Below are 17240 nucleotides of genomic sequence, written 5' to 3' on the forward strand. Positions count from 1 at the left end.
TTCTTCAGTGCAAATTTTATTCTTGTCATTTAATCTGGGGATAGATATGGCCTGTCTTGAGACAAAAACTCAAATTTTGTGGTAATTTGGTCCATGCCTCCCTAGACCTTGGTTTAGGACCTTGGTGTACACAGTATTTCTACACCAATATTTTCTGTAACCAAGAGTTGCCTCTTAAGTCTTTGATTTCTCACACTTACGTTTCATCTGTGAATGCAATTCCAAAGTATTCCTTCTCCTTCAGGTTGAAATGAGATGCCACCAAGTCAAGCAGCTCCTTGGCCAAAAGCTTTGGCTGAAAAACAAAAACGAAAGAAAGTGATTAATGAGGAGAATTGGATAGAACTGCAGTGTGCTTGAGGAGGAAAACACTATCCTTGAAACTACTGCACAGCTGTTGCTTTTATGTTCCCTCTGGTGTTCAAGCTAAATCTGCAAGGAACATTAGCTCCTTGAAATGAGCAGTAGTTTCTCTCCTAGGTAAATACTAAAAACCTGGCAATTCTGACCTATTCAGCACTTAATGTTTCTGCAGACAGATGATTTGCTGCCTGCCAGTGCTCGGATCTACCAGGACTAGCCCACTCCTGCCTCTCTGCTAATTTTACTTGTTAAAGCTTTTTATCAAGGGCCTTTGCAAACACAATTCAGCCACCCACTCTCTCACACACAGCACAGATATATGCTCATAACACTAAGAAAATACATAGTGCCAAAAGATAGGATGTGATGGGACCAAATGAGAAATAAATGACAGAAGAAAATAGTTTCCCATTCACTATTGCTTGTCATCCAGAGATAAGGAAACATCCTCAAATTTAGGCACTTGGAAGGAAAGACAGGAAAGCAGCACACACTTTCAAAATACTCTTTGTAAGACAAAAAAAGCCAAGCTCAGAGAAGCGGAGGATGGTTCATTACTTTGCCGTTTCTGCAAAACCTTAATTGTCTTTTAACTCTAATGTGTTCTCCTGCCTTTATAAATTTTCATCTGCTCTGCTGGGCTCTGGTTCTTCCAACCAGATTTCTGAAGCCTTGGCAATAGCACAGCTCTCATCATGTCTCTTGTAGGAAACAGGGGTACAAAAGATTCAGGTAACTGCAGCCTTGTAATAGCCCCAGATGCCAGAGCTGCAATTGTTACAGCAGCACTGGCACAGCTGGGGTCAGAGATCCTAACAATATTCCCTGGTGACCACTTATAAGGATTTGGTCTACAAATCTCTGTGCTGCAAACCTCAGTGAAAATAAAACTGTCTGCAGACTTGACTGCCCCAATGAGTCTGCCAAGCAGCTGAGTCAGTTACCCCAGACATGAACCTGTTGTTAAATGGAGGTGAAATTATAACGCTGTGCAGAAAACGGGTGGCAGTGACACCAGAAACCTGCTGTCCTATTTAATTGCCCTGTAAACACAAACACAGCTATATCAAAAACAAACCTGATTTGTACCCAACTTTCAGATTCATAAGACTCAGACTCTCTGAAAATGTCCCTAAACCCAGCACTATCACAGTCCCTGACACAGCTTGGACAAACTTACTTCTCTGTATATTTCCCTGGCATTCAGATGAGCATTACAGCATCTTCTACCTGCCCTATGGGGACATCCAATGCATGGGGGGTTTCTAGGTCATGCCAGCAAAGAAATAAACAATAGCTGTGCCTAAATGCAGCCCCAGCTTAAGGCAGACTCTGAATAAATATGAGACAAGTTGCTGTGTAGGAGGAACAGCCTGGCAGATAACAAATAGGTAGGTTGCAACCAGTTTCATTTTACTTCCCAAGTCAAACTTCTCAGGCACAACCATTGGCGGCTCTGCTATGACAACACTGTGACTGCATTGACCTTCACTCCTGAACAAGTTCCCAAATGGTGCTCAGAGATGAATGGAGCAGGCATGGGACCATGGTCAGGTCCCCTGTCCCCCTGAGTCCAATCAAAGACCCAAGCAAAGAGCACACCAGATACACCAGTCTCGCTGGGGGATCCTCAGATACATCCCTCCTGGCATTGTGCTGGGTGGGATGGACATTTGCAGCATCTCTGTCTCCTGTAAGATGAACCTCTTTTTGTCAGAGCATTTTAAGGACAAGCTACAGTGTGACTTATGATATATACAATATTGTGATGAAGAGGATGGCAAGACTGCCAGGTGAATTCAGAGATGCTTGGGCTCAGTGCAGGTAGTTACTGGGGGCATTGGGTGAGTTTTCAGCTCAACAACTGACAAACAAACACAAACTTTTAGAGAAGAGAGGGGAAAAGGGGTTTGTTTCCTGCTGTCAATGTACCATTTGAAGCCTTGCCCCTGACCTTGCCTAAGGGTTCCTGCTCCTTTCTCTTCTGGGTGGCCCAAATTCTCTCTGCACCAGAAAGGGATTTCTTCACAGCCCAGGAAGGATGGGAATGCATGGCAGGACTGATTCCTCCATGGCCAAAGCTGTGGTGGGGACAGTTGGTGGAGGTGAATCCAGGCATCCCCATGCTGGAGTGTATTGCAGGCTGGGAGCTGCGTGGCTGTCACTGCCTGGTGCCCAGTGCTCTGCGTGACTCAGTTATTTGACAAACGAGCAATTGTGCTGCCAAGCACGGGAGTGAGCCATCAGTCAGCCTGGCTGGGTGTCCCACCTGAGAGAGCAGGGGTGGGGAAGAGTGGTGAAACATCATGCCTCAAACACAGCAGTTTTCCCAAGCCTGGGTTAAGCACATGGAAATTACTTAGCAAAAGGCTGAGCTTTTGCTAGAACAGAGCATAAACAGTTGATGGGTAAGAGGCTGCCCGTGGATGTGGGGAAGGTGCGGGTCCCTCTGCTGCAGTCAGACAACACTGCCACAAGGGACACTGGACAAGGGAGAAAGTCCCTTCTGCTCTTCAGTCACATCATAGAGAAGTGATGTTCAACATCCCTTGCCCCATGCACTGGTGCATCTACCCCCAGCTATCAAGAGAGGAGCAGCACCCATAACCACTTTCTTTCACCCACCCACCCCAGGATGGGTAAATGCAACATGCTGCTTCCTTATTTCTGCTGAGTGAGACCAGGCTGAAAAAGGCAAGAGAGATGGTCAGCATGGTGTGACAGCTTTCCCATGCCTACTGCCCAGAAGTGGATGCTCCTCTCCCAGCACAGCTCCCTGAGGCTCAGCAGGGGCAAGATTTCCAGTACCCTTGCAGTGGGGCCTCTTCCAAAGCCTGTGGTAGCAAATAAGGCAGGATAAACCTTTGCCTTGCAAGATAAGGGAAAAGAACAATAGATGCAGACCCAGCACTGGAGTGGTGCCAGGTTAGTTTCTGGGCCAGAGTCCCTGAAGAGGCTTATGGCAGTGAAGTTAAGCCCTGCTAGTCCCCTCCAAGATTACTTTCCGCTCTCCCCTTAAGCTCTGCAAGGTTATTGTCCTTTGCAGTGGAATGACTTGGGTGTCCTCCCAACACAGACAGGCAACCTGAGTGTTTGGAGGGGAGGAAGGTGTCTTCTCCAGGTGGTAAAGACTCCTTGAGACAAACCTGCACAGCAGGGATAAGGCAGGACAAGCCAGCCAGGCAGAAGCTGAGCTGCAGCCTGTCCTGCTGTCTCAGGAGAGATCCCCACGCTGGATGTTCGCGGTTAATCTTCTTGCTATTCGCGATGGGAACGGCTGAGCAATGACCTCCTTTCATGTGAGCTGAGCAGACAAAGAGCTCATTAGCAATGCCTGTGGCAAGTTGTTTTAATTCATTATTAATTTCTGGACTTCATTTTCCAGAGGGAAAATTTTGCATTAATAAAACTTCCATCACAGACACATTGAAGGAGATGGGGACTGGTTTGTGAGAGCAGGGAAATCAATAGAAAGTGGGCTTGGGACCTTCTGGATTCAATACAATTGGATGGTCAGCAAGATGCACCCTGTGCATCCCACAGAAATAAATCAGGGTAACAGGTGAAACAGGTAACAGGTAACAGGTGAAACTGAACCATGTCCTCAGTGCAGAGCTACAGAGCTGGACTGTGTTGCCCTGGGAGCTGCCCAAGCAGGTGTAGAGACTCTTCTGCATCTGCTGCTCCTCATCCCTTTCCTACCTACACCTTCCTGGCATCCTCCATGTAACCTGTACCACAAAAAGCAGGCTGTGGGGCTGTCATAGCTGCAGCTGGCTGGCCTGAACTTGGGATGGGGAACACCAGGAGAAATCCTTCATCTGGACTGGTGAGGGCTGAACATGCTTTGGGGTGGGGTAGGCTGTCAGAGCAGCATTCCACAGCCAGGGAATCCCCTGCTGCTCTCTCCTGCTACGGGACCCTCTTCTCAAAAAGGCATGTAAAGAACAGTGTTCTGTAAATCAATATCTATTGTTACTAGAGAAATCAGCAGGGACCCAGTTGTGGTCCCAGCACACTGGAGCTGTGGCCCTGGGGAAGAAGAGTCTGTTCCTGGTAAGTTCTTATTACTGCCAGGAGAAAAGGCTGAGGGACCCATACTCCTGTGTATCCAAGTCTCTGGCACAGACACTGGCCATTTATTATCCAAACCCTGCCCCTGAGGCTTCTCTGCATGGCAGTAACCTGAGTGCCTTCTTGGCTCTGGATCCATATTTGTACTCCCCAAATCCTACTTCAGCCTGGACTTCCTGGACTTGCAAACATGACATTTTCTATACAACCTAACATGTCAGGATCCACCTGCCAGGTATGATGGACCAAACCTTGTCCAGGGGATTCCTGATACAGCAGAGTAGACAACTCTGCTGTGAAGTCAAGCCTGTCTTCAGAGCACTCAGAGGTTTCTTCCTTCCCTCTTGGAGAGGCAGGGGAGCAGAGATGGACTAATTAGGGGCTGCCTCCTTATTAGTAGAATGACCCAGACATCCTTCCCTGCTCCCTGGGCCATGCCAGAGAGGCTTGTCTGAAATGATAATGTTGTGCATCCACAAAGCCTCAGCAGTGAGAAGCACAGGGAACACATGGCTGGGCTCTTTGCAACTCTGCAGGCTTGAAGCAGTGAATTCATTCCCTCCTTGCCCTCCAAAGCAGCTGAAGTTTGTTCAAATAATGACTTGGAGGAAAGAGAGAGCTTTATTAGTGGTGTCAGGAGGTGGCAGGAAAAGGGCTGAGCCTTAGTAGCAGCTCTGTGACTTGAACTTGCCGTGAAGAAAGATGATGAAAAAGCACCAAAGGCAATACAAGAAGGTCCATATAGGATCACCCTTGGCTGACACTCCAAGGGACGTCTCACTGCAATTCCCCTTGCTTAAAGGGCCCACCCCACGCCCTAGACTACAGGCACAGCCTTTGCTAGCAAAAACTACACCAAGAAAATGTCAATGCATGCCATGTCCAAGCTGTCTGTATCTCCTTGCCTCTATTTAAAGGAGAACTCAGGACTGGCAAATTAACCACAGGGGATGAGTCTCTCTTCCATGCATTCCAGTTATCTCTGCACAGAGACACTCTACAGGTGTCTCTTCCCAATTAGACACGATGGCAACTTCCCTGAACAACAGCAGAGCACAGAGAGCACTGAAGGCAAGTAGGGAGGGGAAGGACAAGCCTGGCAGCTCCTTGGAAAAGGGAAGCTGCATGAGGAATGATGATTCAAACTGATTCAGTGTCAAAATCCCAGTTTCATGGCTCTTTGATGTATTTATTGGATGAGTTCATATTAGCATGAGCTCATTCATATGGACTGCTGTACCCACTGGGGGAGCAGGCTGGGGTCTGCTCATGGGACACCTCCCCAGTGCTGAAAAGGGGAAAAGGAGGATGTGAGATACAGGTGATGCAGAGCAAGACTTTGCTGCTCCAGGTGACACAGAAACCCCATTTTGGTGCCTCCTAACAGCAGCCACAGTCACTATCACACAGGTTTAGTGATAATACATGTTTTGGGCATGTGCTAGCCACAGGATGAGAGGAGGAGGAAGAGGGCTTCTGGGGAGATAGATCTCTTACAGACTGGGAGAAGCTTGACACCAAGCCGTAGGGAAGGGACCTGTATAAGCTTGAGAAGTAGGTTCATGGGAACCTCACAAGGTTCAACAGGGTCAAGTGCAACACACAGGGTCAGGGAAACCCCTGGCATCTGGTATTCCCCAGAGACAAGCTGGGGAATGAAGAGATTGAAGGTAGCTTTGTGGACAGGGACATGGGGGTACTGGTGGATGGAAAGCTGGGCATGGATCTGCATGTGCAGCTCAGAAAGCCAAATGTGTTTTGTGCTGCAGCACAAGAAACATGGCCAGCAGGTTGAGGGAGGTGATTCTTCCCCTCTGCTCTAATGAGATCTCACCTGGAGTGCTGCATCCAGTTCTGAAGCCCTTAGTACAGCAAAGACATGGACCTGTTGGAGTAGGTCCAGAGGAGGGTCGTGAAGACGACCAGATGGGATGGAGTGATGGAGAAGATCCCGTCAGAGGGATGGAGCTCCTCTCTGTCTGACAGGCAAATGGGCTGTTTCTGCCAGTCATTGTGGAAAATACAGCAGAAACACGAGCATTCCAGTATTAAATACTCAATATAATTAAAAGACAATGTTACTGGGATTTGAGCAGAGCAAGGAGCTCTGGAATCATGTGTTCCCCCAGTGGAAAGACAGACTGCCCACTTTTGGCAGAGAAGCATGTTTCTCTATGACAGCTTCCCATTAAGCTTAGAAATGAGTGAGTTATATAGAGAGATTATCTATCCACAGTCCAGCAGTGCCATGAATAAAAAACAGATGACATGGTATTAGCAGCTGCTGGTATGTCCCTAGAAACTCAGGCACACACAAAGTATATTTCATTGTTTTATTAACTGTCAAACAAGCCTGTCTGTTCCCCCTCCCCCATGTCATAGCTTCTCCCTAATTCTCTGCAGCAGAAGGTTTCTGGGTAATGTATATTTCCAACATATGGACAGACATGTGCCACCCAAATCCATCCAGCACAGACACACGTTGAGCTGTGGGACCAGGCACCTAACTCACACCAAGCAATGTTTCACTCATTAAGGTTAAAAACACTGCTACCATCCACTGTCTCCTTGCTGGAGGGACTTACAGTGCAAAATAGCACAACAATGCAGAGATGAGACACTGCTAAGCCAAGTGCTGCAATGCTCAGCACTGATTTTGTGCTATAACCCAGCTGTGGCCAGGCACAGGCTCCAGGACTCAAACCACTGGTATTTAGCTTGAGCAGGTTTGGTTTCTGCAGGATGGACTGTGAAGTGTGTTTAGTTCAAACCAGCCACTCAAGTCCTGTTGATTTGGTCAAATTTTGCTCAACATTCAAAGGTTGAGTGTTTGAAAAACTTATTTTTGGCGGCTGGAGTAGCAGTGCAGTCTGGGGAATGCGTGCAGTTTGGCCAGTCCATCAGCAGGAGAGGTGAGGTGGAAAAAGAAGAGTTTGCATGAATGCAGAGCTATTCCTCCTGTGGCTGTGCCCAGGCAGTCCTACCAGGCAGGGAGCAGGGCTGCTTCTTGGGTCTGCTGGAGCCTTGGGCAGTGTAATCAGGAGGAAATGAAAGTGCCAAACGCTGCTTCACACACAATTCTTCCCCTCCACCGACTATTAGCATTTGCTAATGAAGCAAACTCCAGGTTCTCCCCATGAATTAGATCATCAGCTAAAACCAGCCACAAGCCTATGGTCCAACACCAGGGAGATAAGGGCAGTGAAGAAGCTCATACAGGCATTGTGTGTTCTGACTCTGTTCCTCAGGGCATTGATACTCACTGGCAGCAGCCTTATGGACTGTAATCCCTCCCCTGCTTCCTCATACATGGAACATGTAATTCTTTCATCCAGGGGCCACTGAACTCTCCCTCACTTGCAATTCTCCTCTTGTCAAACTGTGTCTGCCAACAGCTCTATCATCCTCTTGTTTAACCCCTTTCATGTATTTCCAAGAAAAGAAAAACCCGAAGTCACTCCATATAATGTTGTGTGAATACCCAGTAAGGGCCCTTTTGGTAATTATGTCATCTGAATACAGGGTAATAATATTGTACAAAACTGCTCAGGCTAAAGGCTTGGGGCTTTAGGGGCTGCAATTCCCCTTATGGGATAGATCCTCTATTCCTCAACTCCACGTTATTATGTCAATTTATGGAGTGCACATAATCAAAGCAGGCTGGGATGTAGTTGGGTGAAAAATTATTCATTGAAATGCAAAATGCCTGGAGAGGGAGAGCCTTATTTTTTATCACGGAACAGCTGAACTCCATCAGCGTTGGGGACTGGCAGCAGGAGCACTGCTCGTGCTGGCACAGGCAGCACCTCCTTCCCAGAGTTAGAGGTTGGCTCTAAAAATCTCTTTTCTTCATTTACATAAGCAAATGAGACAACTTGCCTCCAGCAGCCACCTTGGGAATGTGGAGGGTGGTGACAGAGTGCCACTGACGTTTTTTCTTGGAAAGTCAACACCCGCAAGTTGTGGGAATTAAGATTAATTAGGGTCAGAGAGAAATAGACAAAAAAAAATCCCAAGTTTTCTAAAAAAATCTGTTTGGTAAAAGGATTAGAAACACCCTACTGACAAGTTGCCTCAGAAATATTCACAGATAGCTGCATTTGTGGGTTCAGCTGATACATGACACTCCATCTCTTAAGTCAGAAGGCATTGCTGATGCTCTCTAATTCCCCCATATATTAGCAATGAGAATCTGCTTAAATAACTTTGCAGTCACAGAAAGCAAAAAGCATGAGCTGGCCAAGTCCGCATGGCAAATTCATGTCAAAACCAAAATGAGAAGCAGTTGGTGGGATGAAAAAGACACTTTTGGGTCTCTAGCATCCCTCCTCCCTTTCTTGTCTGATGCAGCTGCACTCTTTCTCCATTCAGAAGGGGTCTGTGTCAACGCCCAGTGACCCCATTCCTCTCTGTTGCCATCTGTATGATCCCACAACTCCAGCTGAGTTTTCAGGTGACTGCATCCAAAGAGGCCAGCCAGCTGCAACTGGTACTGGGACAGGAAATGTGCTCCATGCTCAGATCTTTCTCTCATCCATAACAAAAGCCTCAGCATTTCCCTCTTCTGTCCTTCAGCCCTCTGCCCACTCCATTCCTTCTCTGTCTCCACTGGGAACAGCTAATTCCCCACATATATTAAAGAAAGAGCCTAGCCTGGATGTGCTGAGGATGGCAGAAGGAAAACCCCAGGCTTGGGGCTGGCACTGGCTCTGATCACATATTTTTTGTCCATAGACCTGAAGTGCAAAGAGATTTGGTGTCTTAGTGCACTACATCCCACATGAGAATCTGGCTCTCTGTCTCCTGCAGGGCTGGGGAGAGGGAAAGGATGCTGTGCCTGCCTGGCATTCAGACTGGTGTCCTGGTCTGCCAGCAGGAGCAGCACACTGTAAAGTATTTCTTCCTGGGATCCCCCAAGAGTTTGCCTCTCTGGGCTGTGCAGTCTGGATGTGAAGTCTTGGCGCACATCCTCTTCATGGGGTATCTGTGCCAGGTCCTCTGTCCCCCAGTGCACCTCCTGTGTGCCAGAGTGCTGATCTGTGCCTGCACAAGCAGTCCCTTCGGCACAGCATTTCCAGAGGAAAGTGGTCAAAATCCTCACATATCCCCCTGGGATATTTTTCTGAGGATGAGGAAGATCACACAGGGTAACCTCGTGTGAGGACTCGAGCCACCCTCGCGTCCTGTCCAGCTGAACTGTAGCCAGGAGCATGAACTGAGTGAGAAGATCTGGCCAACCACAGAAGCAAAACGATTGGAAGGGAAAGAAGAATTCTTTTTTGGAGGGATTTGATGGAAAGTGTGGAATTCCTTATGCTGACTGATGTAAAAATGGCTTTTGTAGCACTGCCAAAGTCACTGCCAGCTCATCTAATCAGCCATGAAAGCATCACTGAAGCAAGTTAAAAAGTTGCCCCAAGTCAATTTGCACATGCAACTTTTTTTTTCTTTATTTAAACTTTCTAGATTTGTTTTTGGATTACTGGAAGAAAGAGATCCTTCCTCTATTATCTTTCTTTGTGTTTCTCCCAAATCCTAACACAACATCAAATCTGGTTTGACCTTCACAAGACACTCCTGAAGACAAGCTTGGCTGGCTGCTTGCTTCACTATGTGCTTACTCCAGCAAATACTGTGTCTGCAGGAGGCTACTCTTAATTCCACAAGAAGTTTTATAGTAACATCAGGAGCTGCATGCTGTGGGTTAATAGAGTTTTAATAGAGTTTAAAATACATCCCAAATTTGACAGGTTTGATTGATTTTTTTTTTAACTTTCAGGGAATTTAGAACAAACTTAGGAGGCACTAACTCAGAAGGACTGGTGCAAAGAAAAGGTACTCACTTATGTGGACCCAAACAAGCAACTTTCAAGCAAATTCAGTAATTCAGTTCCTTTAGAGCAGAAGAAAAGCCATTCCCATCTATGATGATCAGATTCATGAGCCCTTTAAATCATCCTCAATGTCTTGAACCTATTAGTGATCCATTTGGTAGCTTCCCATCTCCTCATGCATGAAGCATCTACAAGATTTGTATGTACAAATGAGAAAAATATGGATGATAAATCAGCAGAGCAGAAGGAAAATACCGCCACACAGGAGGACTTTGCACTGGCTTAGGGCCATCAGTTTCATACAAGCAGTGGAGTGAAGCATTTGTGCTTTAAAGCAAACCATGACTTCCAAGGTCACGGTGGTTTCAGCTTCTCCCACCCCACCTGACCTCCAGGTCACTGGGACTGGGTGTGTTTGGCACTTGGATCTCCATGGTTTAGCAGCATGGGCTATATCAGCACTAGTTACCTGAAGAAGGCCATAGCAAATCATGCTCCCACAGCCTCAAAGAAGCCTGGGTAACCACTCAACCCTTTCTTCTTTCCCTCATCCTTGCAAAGAGTCAGAAAAGTCTAATTTTTCAACACAAAGGCATTTAACCTGTGGAAGAGGCCCCTGCAACAGAGATGGATTTCATTGTCATTATCTGCAATCAATTTAAGCAAGCAATGATATTACTGAGGCTAAACATACGTCATGGTTTTGTCACAGAACTGGGGGCTCAGATTTTTCACCTTCCTTTGCACATAAAGTGCAGCAGTGACGGATACAGAGGCCAGATTACATGGAGCTCTCCAACTGGAGATTGATGCTAAATTAATACAAACGGAAGCAGCTCAAGATGCTAATTGCACATGCTGGGGAGTTAAGAGGGTTTGTGTGCAGAGCTTTGGTTCAAATCCTTGCCTTGATGCAGAGGAAAAAGATATGGCATTCTGTGCAGCACTCACTTCCAACCACATGAGTTGGAAGTGAGGTGGCCTACTTAAAGAAAGTATGTGATAAATTTATTCAGATAATTGCTATTGTAAGTATTTGGCTTAAAGTATTTTGGGTCTTCACGAGTACTTGCCTTTCAGTTTCTGGAGATGTGTATAATTTTGAAACAGAGTAGTCAACTGCTGCAAGAAAGTCAATTGTGTTTTAAATCATCTGACTGTATCACATGTGGCAAATCAAACTTTGAACACAAAGCAAGCTTCAGAGGCAGCTTTCTGGGCAAGAATCCATTTCACACTCAGCTGACAATGGGGCTTGATAAGCACTCGGCCAGTGTGAATAACCAGCTGCCTTCTATATATATATTTCGATTTGGTAGTGCCTGTTAAAGTTTTATATCACTGAGAGATTGTTGGTATTCTTTTAAAGCATTAAACCTACCTTGACAAGGTCAACAACAATTTCTACAGAGGTCAGCATTTTTATTTTGAAATATTTGATCATAATTCTATCAAACATTAAAGAAAGAGTTTGGCTAGGGCACATAATGAAATTGGACAGCTCACACAATCCATTTATCTTTTCGACTGTAAACCTCTGAAGCACTCTAGTTCATCCAGTTTCAAATCAACTGTAGAAATGTCCATCTCCCTTCATGCAGCCTACATAAATTGGTGCTTGGAAATGCTCTTGATCTGTTATTGCTGATGTGGAAAAGGAAAAATAATTTCCCAAGACATACTAGCTTAGCTGCATTCTTATGTTCTGTTTGCTTTTTAAAAATCTCTCCTGAATGAGGATGTTTATTTCTATCCTTACTCAAAGCCACTTCTTCACTGAAAATATTTAATAAGTTAAGTGAATGCTTATTTTTGTAGAACATTTTCTAAACACATTGAAATAATTTATTTAAAAAACCCTCTGTTAGCAAACCTAACATTAATAAAAGTAAATAAAGGAAATAATAGTGCTAGGTCGGATGCATAGGATTAAGTCATCCTGTTCTATTTCACACACCAATTGTGAATGCAGGGAAATGAATTAAACTTAACAAGATCTACATCCTCTTGCTGAGACTGGGGAAGGAAAATGCCTGCAGAAGCATAGTGGGTACATGGGCTGCATTCACCTTCTCTGTCTGTACTCAGGGACGCAGTCAAAAGAGCTGGCTCCACCAGCAGATTCTCCATACATCCAGCAATGTTGGATTTCCCTGCCCTAAGGAACTTGGGAGTTGAAGCATATTGGTCTTCCTGGATGTTCTCATCAGTTTAATTATCTGTGCTATATTAAGAACATACCACAATGTTTTGAAGCTTCTGGCTTAACACACTCAAATGTAAATCACCCAAAGAAAATTCTACACATCAGACCGACAGTTCTTCCCCTGGGAAGGTCAGGAGAGAGAAGCTGAACTTCACTTGCCAGGTGTTGGTTACATTGCTCATTGCCTGATGGCAAAGCTCAGCTGTTATGGGGAGTCAGTTGGTCAGGGTAAGAGAGAAAGGGGATAGCCAAGGAAGCTGGTCTAACCTTGGAGTCAAGTAAAAGTGTGCTGCAGTGTGTAGGTGCAGCTCCCAAGGCACAGGAAATCAGTGCCACCCCTGCTCACTGGCTTCCTGTGCCTGAGTGTGGTCCCCAGGTTCTCCAGAGTGGTGGCTGGGACTGGCCCCTGACTTGGCTGGGCCATGGGGCAGGGTGTGATACACCTTGTCCTGTAGGACAGAGGGTGCCTCCACTCTGGGGGACCACCCAAGAGGAGACTTTGCTTCTTGAGTCAGCAGAAGATGCAAGATATAACTAAGGATTAGGTTTGTGATAGAACTGTGGTTAATTCAGAGGGAATGGAAAAAAATCAACAACTTTTCATCTGCAGGAGCACAGAAACTCACCCTGCCTTCAGCACCTCTGCAGTCTTCCCTGCTGAGTCTGTACATTCAGAGCCTATATATGAAGCCAACTTCAGTGTGTGTCCTAAAGAAGCAAAGTTTTCCATGTCCAGCATGCCTTGGGACACAGCAAGGAGGCTGCCTGGATCCTCTGGAATGGTCCCCTCTGTCAGTCTCAGCAGCCACCACATCCAGCACTTGCCCATGTCAGCAGCAGAAGGACAGGGAGAGGACACTTGAAGGAGCAGATCAAGGTTCAGTGGGGAAACCTTGGGCAAGTTCTGTCTCCACTTCTAGATGCATCATCCTGGTGCACATCAGGACAGTCAGAAGCATAAATGGGTCCTAGCAGTCCCCCCTCCTCACAGCTCTGTTCTAAGGCCTTGTAGGCAACTCTGAAGGTGAATGGGAAGGGGACAAGGATGCTGGGCTTCATTTTCTGACTCCAGGCTCACCAATGTCACAGTGAAAACCCCATAAGTAAAGGAGGAGGCAATAGAGAAAATGATTATTGGCCACAATTCAAAAGAAAATAAAGCAAAATAATACTTGCTCACCATAGGAATTACTGGGAGAATAAGAAAGGCTTGCTTCCCCTGGTATTTGTAAAAAGAAGTGCTGGTAATAAATCAGTTCCATTATAAAAAAGGAGGGTGAAATGATGAGATAGTGAGTGGTTTTTATTAAAAAAAGCCAGAAAACCCCAAGCAACCATACCAAAAAAACCCAAAAAACCCAAACCAAACAAAAAAATCCCCAAGCTTTTTTCCTGCAAAGAAAGAATAAAGAATTGAGACAGAGTGGTTAGGAGAGAATTCAGGCAGGGTAGAAACAGTTAGGGATAAACAACTACTAAGAAAATAATTGGAAAAGGTAAGTGCATACAAATGTGGGTGATGACCCACGTACTGGGGCAACTAGAATTAGCCAATGAATGTAATGAACCATGAGAGGAGAAGCTTGGAAACTATGGAGAATTGAAGAAATTTTTCTAAGCAGGAGGGGTAGAAAGCAGATAAAGGCAGCCTGGCTTCTGAGAAGGAGTGATCCTTGGCCTGTGGATGGGGAAATGTCCAAGTATGCCCAGCAGTGGCACAGCACAGGGAGTTGCTGGGCACAGGCTGAGCGTCCTTGACAATGTCCAGAGAATGTCTTTCTGGCTCTTCCCCAGCCACATCCTCACTGCAAAGTGAGATGGAAGTGATTAGGCAACTGTATCTGCTCCTGCTTTCATGAAACCAGATGTGGAAGATGGGCAGGAGCAGATCCCACAGTAGCAGTGTGGGCAAGGATATCAGAGACCCTGTTCCCAGTAAATTTCATTGAGTGACAGAGACAAAGCCCCATAAGCTGGGCCAGCCTGGAGATCAGTCATGCTGCTGGCAGATGCTGGAAGCACAAACACCTCCAGAAAATGATGCTGGAGGTCTTGATGGCCTCTGGCATCTCTGCTGACTGGCCAGCAGCCACACTGCCTGTGTGACAGATCCCTCTCAGCTCTCTCTCCCTCCTCATATCCTACCAGGTGGCTGTGGATTGACCCCAAAACTTGCTCTTTGGCAAGGAGTAAACAACTTTATCATTTCTAATGCTGAAGGGTTGCAGTTTTGGAAAGATTTGCACTTCGTACAAATGAGAATAATAGCATTTAATGTGATTTCTGAAAAACTGAGGAAGGTGAATTAGAGCAGGGAGAAGGTTTTGTCATTCTCCATTCACATCATTTGTCATTCTGTGATAAAGCAGGAGAGATTTTCACTTGTAGTACGGAATTAGCTTTGACTTTTCAGGGACTTAAGTGCCCCAGTGTCAAAATTCTCTCTTCCTTCACAGACCCTTCCACAACTGTGTGGTAGTTTTTATCCCTTGCACTGGGAGCATGCCATGGACTCAGTGGATGTCTGCCTCTGATCAACATCCAGAGCGTCATTATTTAAACAGTGGGAGCTGCATTTCTATTGGTTTTGCTTTCCATATACCTTAAACAGTTGTTGACCAAGTGAAAGCTTTGGAAACTGAGTATATCTGAATATATCCCCACAATTTATTTGGACTCTGGTATTACCATTCAGCCAAACTCTGATTGGGCAATGGAGAAAAAGAAGGTCTCACCCCATCCTTTTTAACTCATGTGTCTGGGCAGCCCTGCAAAAGCACAGGATGGGCTGAGTGCAGCCCAAAGGAGATCCTTTCAGCACAGGAAACACCTGTATGGGCTGCTGGTCCCTATGCCATCAGCTGCTAAGTGGGAATAATACCCTGTACCATTAAATCACAACATAAGATGTCCTTTTTCACCAAGGATACAGCCTCCTATTGAATGGAATTCAATAGGAAAACCTTTATTTCTACATATTCCCCTGCCAAAATTATTCCTCTGTAAACAGAGCTTCAAGAGCAGCTTCTTGGTCACCTTAATATCTGGACTTGAGCTAGAATCCTGAGGACTACGGGAAAGACCCTACATGTATTTTGAAAGACAATGTTCCATTCCACTTGCCATAGGGATCAGGAAAACATTTGCCTGTCTGCTGTCCCAGGAAGCTCTGGAGATGTGACTGCAGTTTGTCTAAAGAAAAAGATGCCAGAATCTCTTTAAAGAGGAAAGAAACTCCATGGCAAATGTATTTCACCCTGCAATGTCTGAATCCACAGAGGAACTCTTGCTGGTAGGGAAAGTTATAAAAAAGAGAGGAGAAATCCCAGAAAATGCAAAATTCTCAAACACAGACTTAATCTCACATAGAAAGTTATGTTATATCCCTATAGTGTAAACCACTGCTGCTCAGTGGAGATTCATCCATCACTACCAGAAGAGAAGCTGGCCTATGGCTCTTTGCTGGTTTGCCAGAGTTTTATTAAATGCACAAGAATGCCAAGTCTGTAATGTCTAAAAGTGAATTTATTTAACAATGAACTCTTTGAAAAGGGAGTCCCAGATGTGTAATTAATAATGAATCAGTGATGTGAAATCTGATCCAAAGCCTACTGAAGCTGATAGACAGACTCTGACTTCAAGGAGTTCTGGATAAGGCTCTCATTAGGCAAAAGAGAAAAAAAATTAAAAGCTGAGCCAGCTAGTTGGTTAAAAAAATATTACAGCTCGGATTCTGTGCTAAACAGAGACATACAATAATCTGCACTGCACATAAATCCCTTCTCTGCTGACAGGGGACTCACACATTTCTGTGTCTGAAGCTGAACTTGAAATCTAGGAGATAAAATAAAATAAAAAAAGAGCTGTGAGAGAGAATCCCAAAAGGGAAACCTCCAGTGGTTTGAACCACAGCTCATTTCCTCTTGGCATGGACAGGGAGATAGCTGTCAGATCTGTGTCATCCGGAGGCAGCAGATGCTGCTGCTCCCTGCGTGCCGAGGCCGTGCCCGTCCCCCGCCCTGCTCCAGCCTGAGCACCCACCTCTGCTCAGCCCTGCTGGCTCTCCCTCAGCTCCACACAACACACAGCACGGGGATTATCAGCCTGGAATTCCTGCCAAGCCCAGCAGAGCGTGGTGTCCAAAGGGGGATGCAGCTTGTCTTCCATCAGTGCAACTTAATTCAATTTGTCAGCGACGCAGACGGTTTGGGTGAGGCTGATCCCATCACCACCAGCCCAGCACTGGCCAAACTGGGCACTGAGAGATGGGGCTCTGGCAGCCTCTGGTTTTCATTTGCCTTTCAGGATGACTGTAATGGGGAGGTGGAGATGTTTGTTGATGAACAATTTCATCGTTCCATATCTTTTAAGGGACACATAAAGTGCACATATTAAGTCATACCCTTGAGTCAAATATTTTTAAGTACAGTAACACAGCTCATTTTTAAGTAATCAAATAATAATTAAAAATAATCGTCTCCCATTTCTGCTGAAGAACGAATGCACCTACATTGAATTTGCTTCTTTAATAGCAAATTGTAACTCAATCTAAATGTAAATTCCTGGAGAATCTGCTATCTAATTCTCATTATTTCCACTTGCTTAATGCAATTAGAAACATCTGTCACTGATCAACTGTCCACACAGTGAAAACAAATAATAATTCATGCTCTCTGCCTCCATAGTGTTTTTCAGGGGATGGACTGCTTTAGAACCAGCCCAAGAGCTAGAGCTGTGCAAACTGCTTGTGACAAGCTCTGAAT

At 45.6% G+C, this 17240-nt stretch overlaps 1 protein-coding gene across 7 annotated transcripts in view; it reads right to left on the minus strand.

The window, feature by feature from the left end:
• FRMD4A (FERM domain containing 4A) overlaps window positions 1–17240 on the minus strand; it is a 274615-nt gene that overhangs the window by 97699 nt on the left and 159676 nt on the right. For all 7 annotated transcript variants that reach the window (XM_050985247.1, XM_050985239.1, XM_050985234.1 and 4 more), the window contains exon 3: window positions 201–295. In XM_050985247.1, the coding sequence (XP_050841204.1) occupies window positions 201–295 (95 nt within the window). The remainder of the gene's footprint in view (window positions 1–200; window positions 296–17240) is intronic.

This window comes from Serinus canaria, chromosome 1A, assembly GCF_022539315.1.
Source record: "Serinus canaria isolate serCan28SL12 chromosome 1A, serCan2020, whole genome shotgun sequence".
NCBI classification, from domain to species: Eukaryota; Metazoa; Chordata; class Aves; order Passeriformes; family Fringillidae; genus Serinus; species Serinus canaria.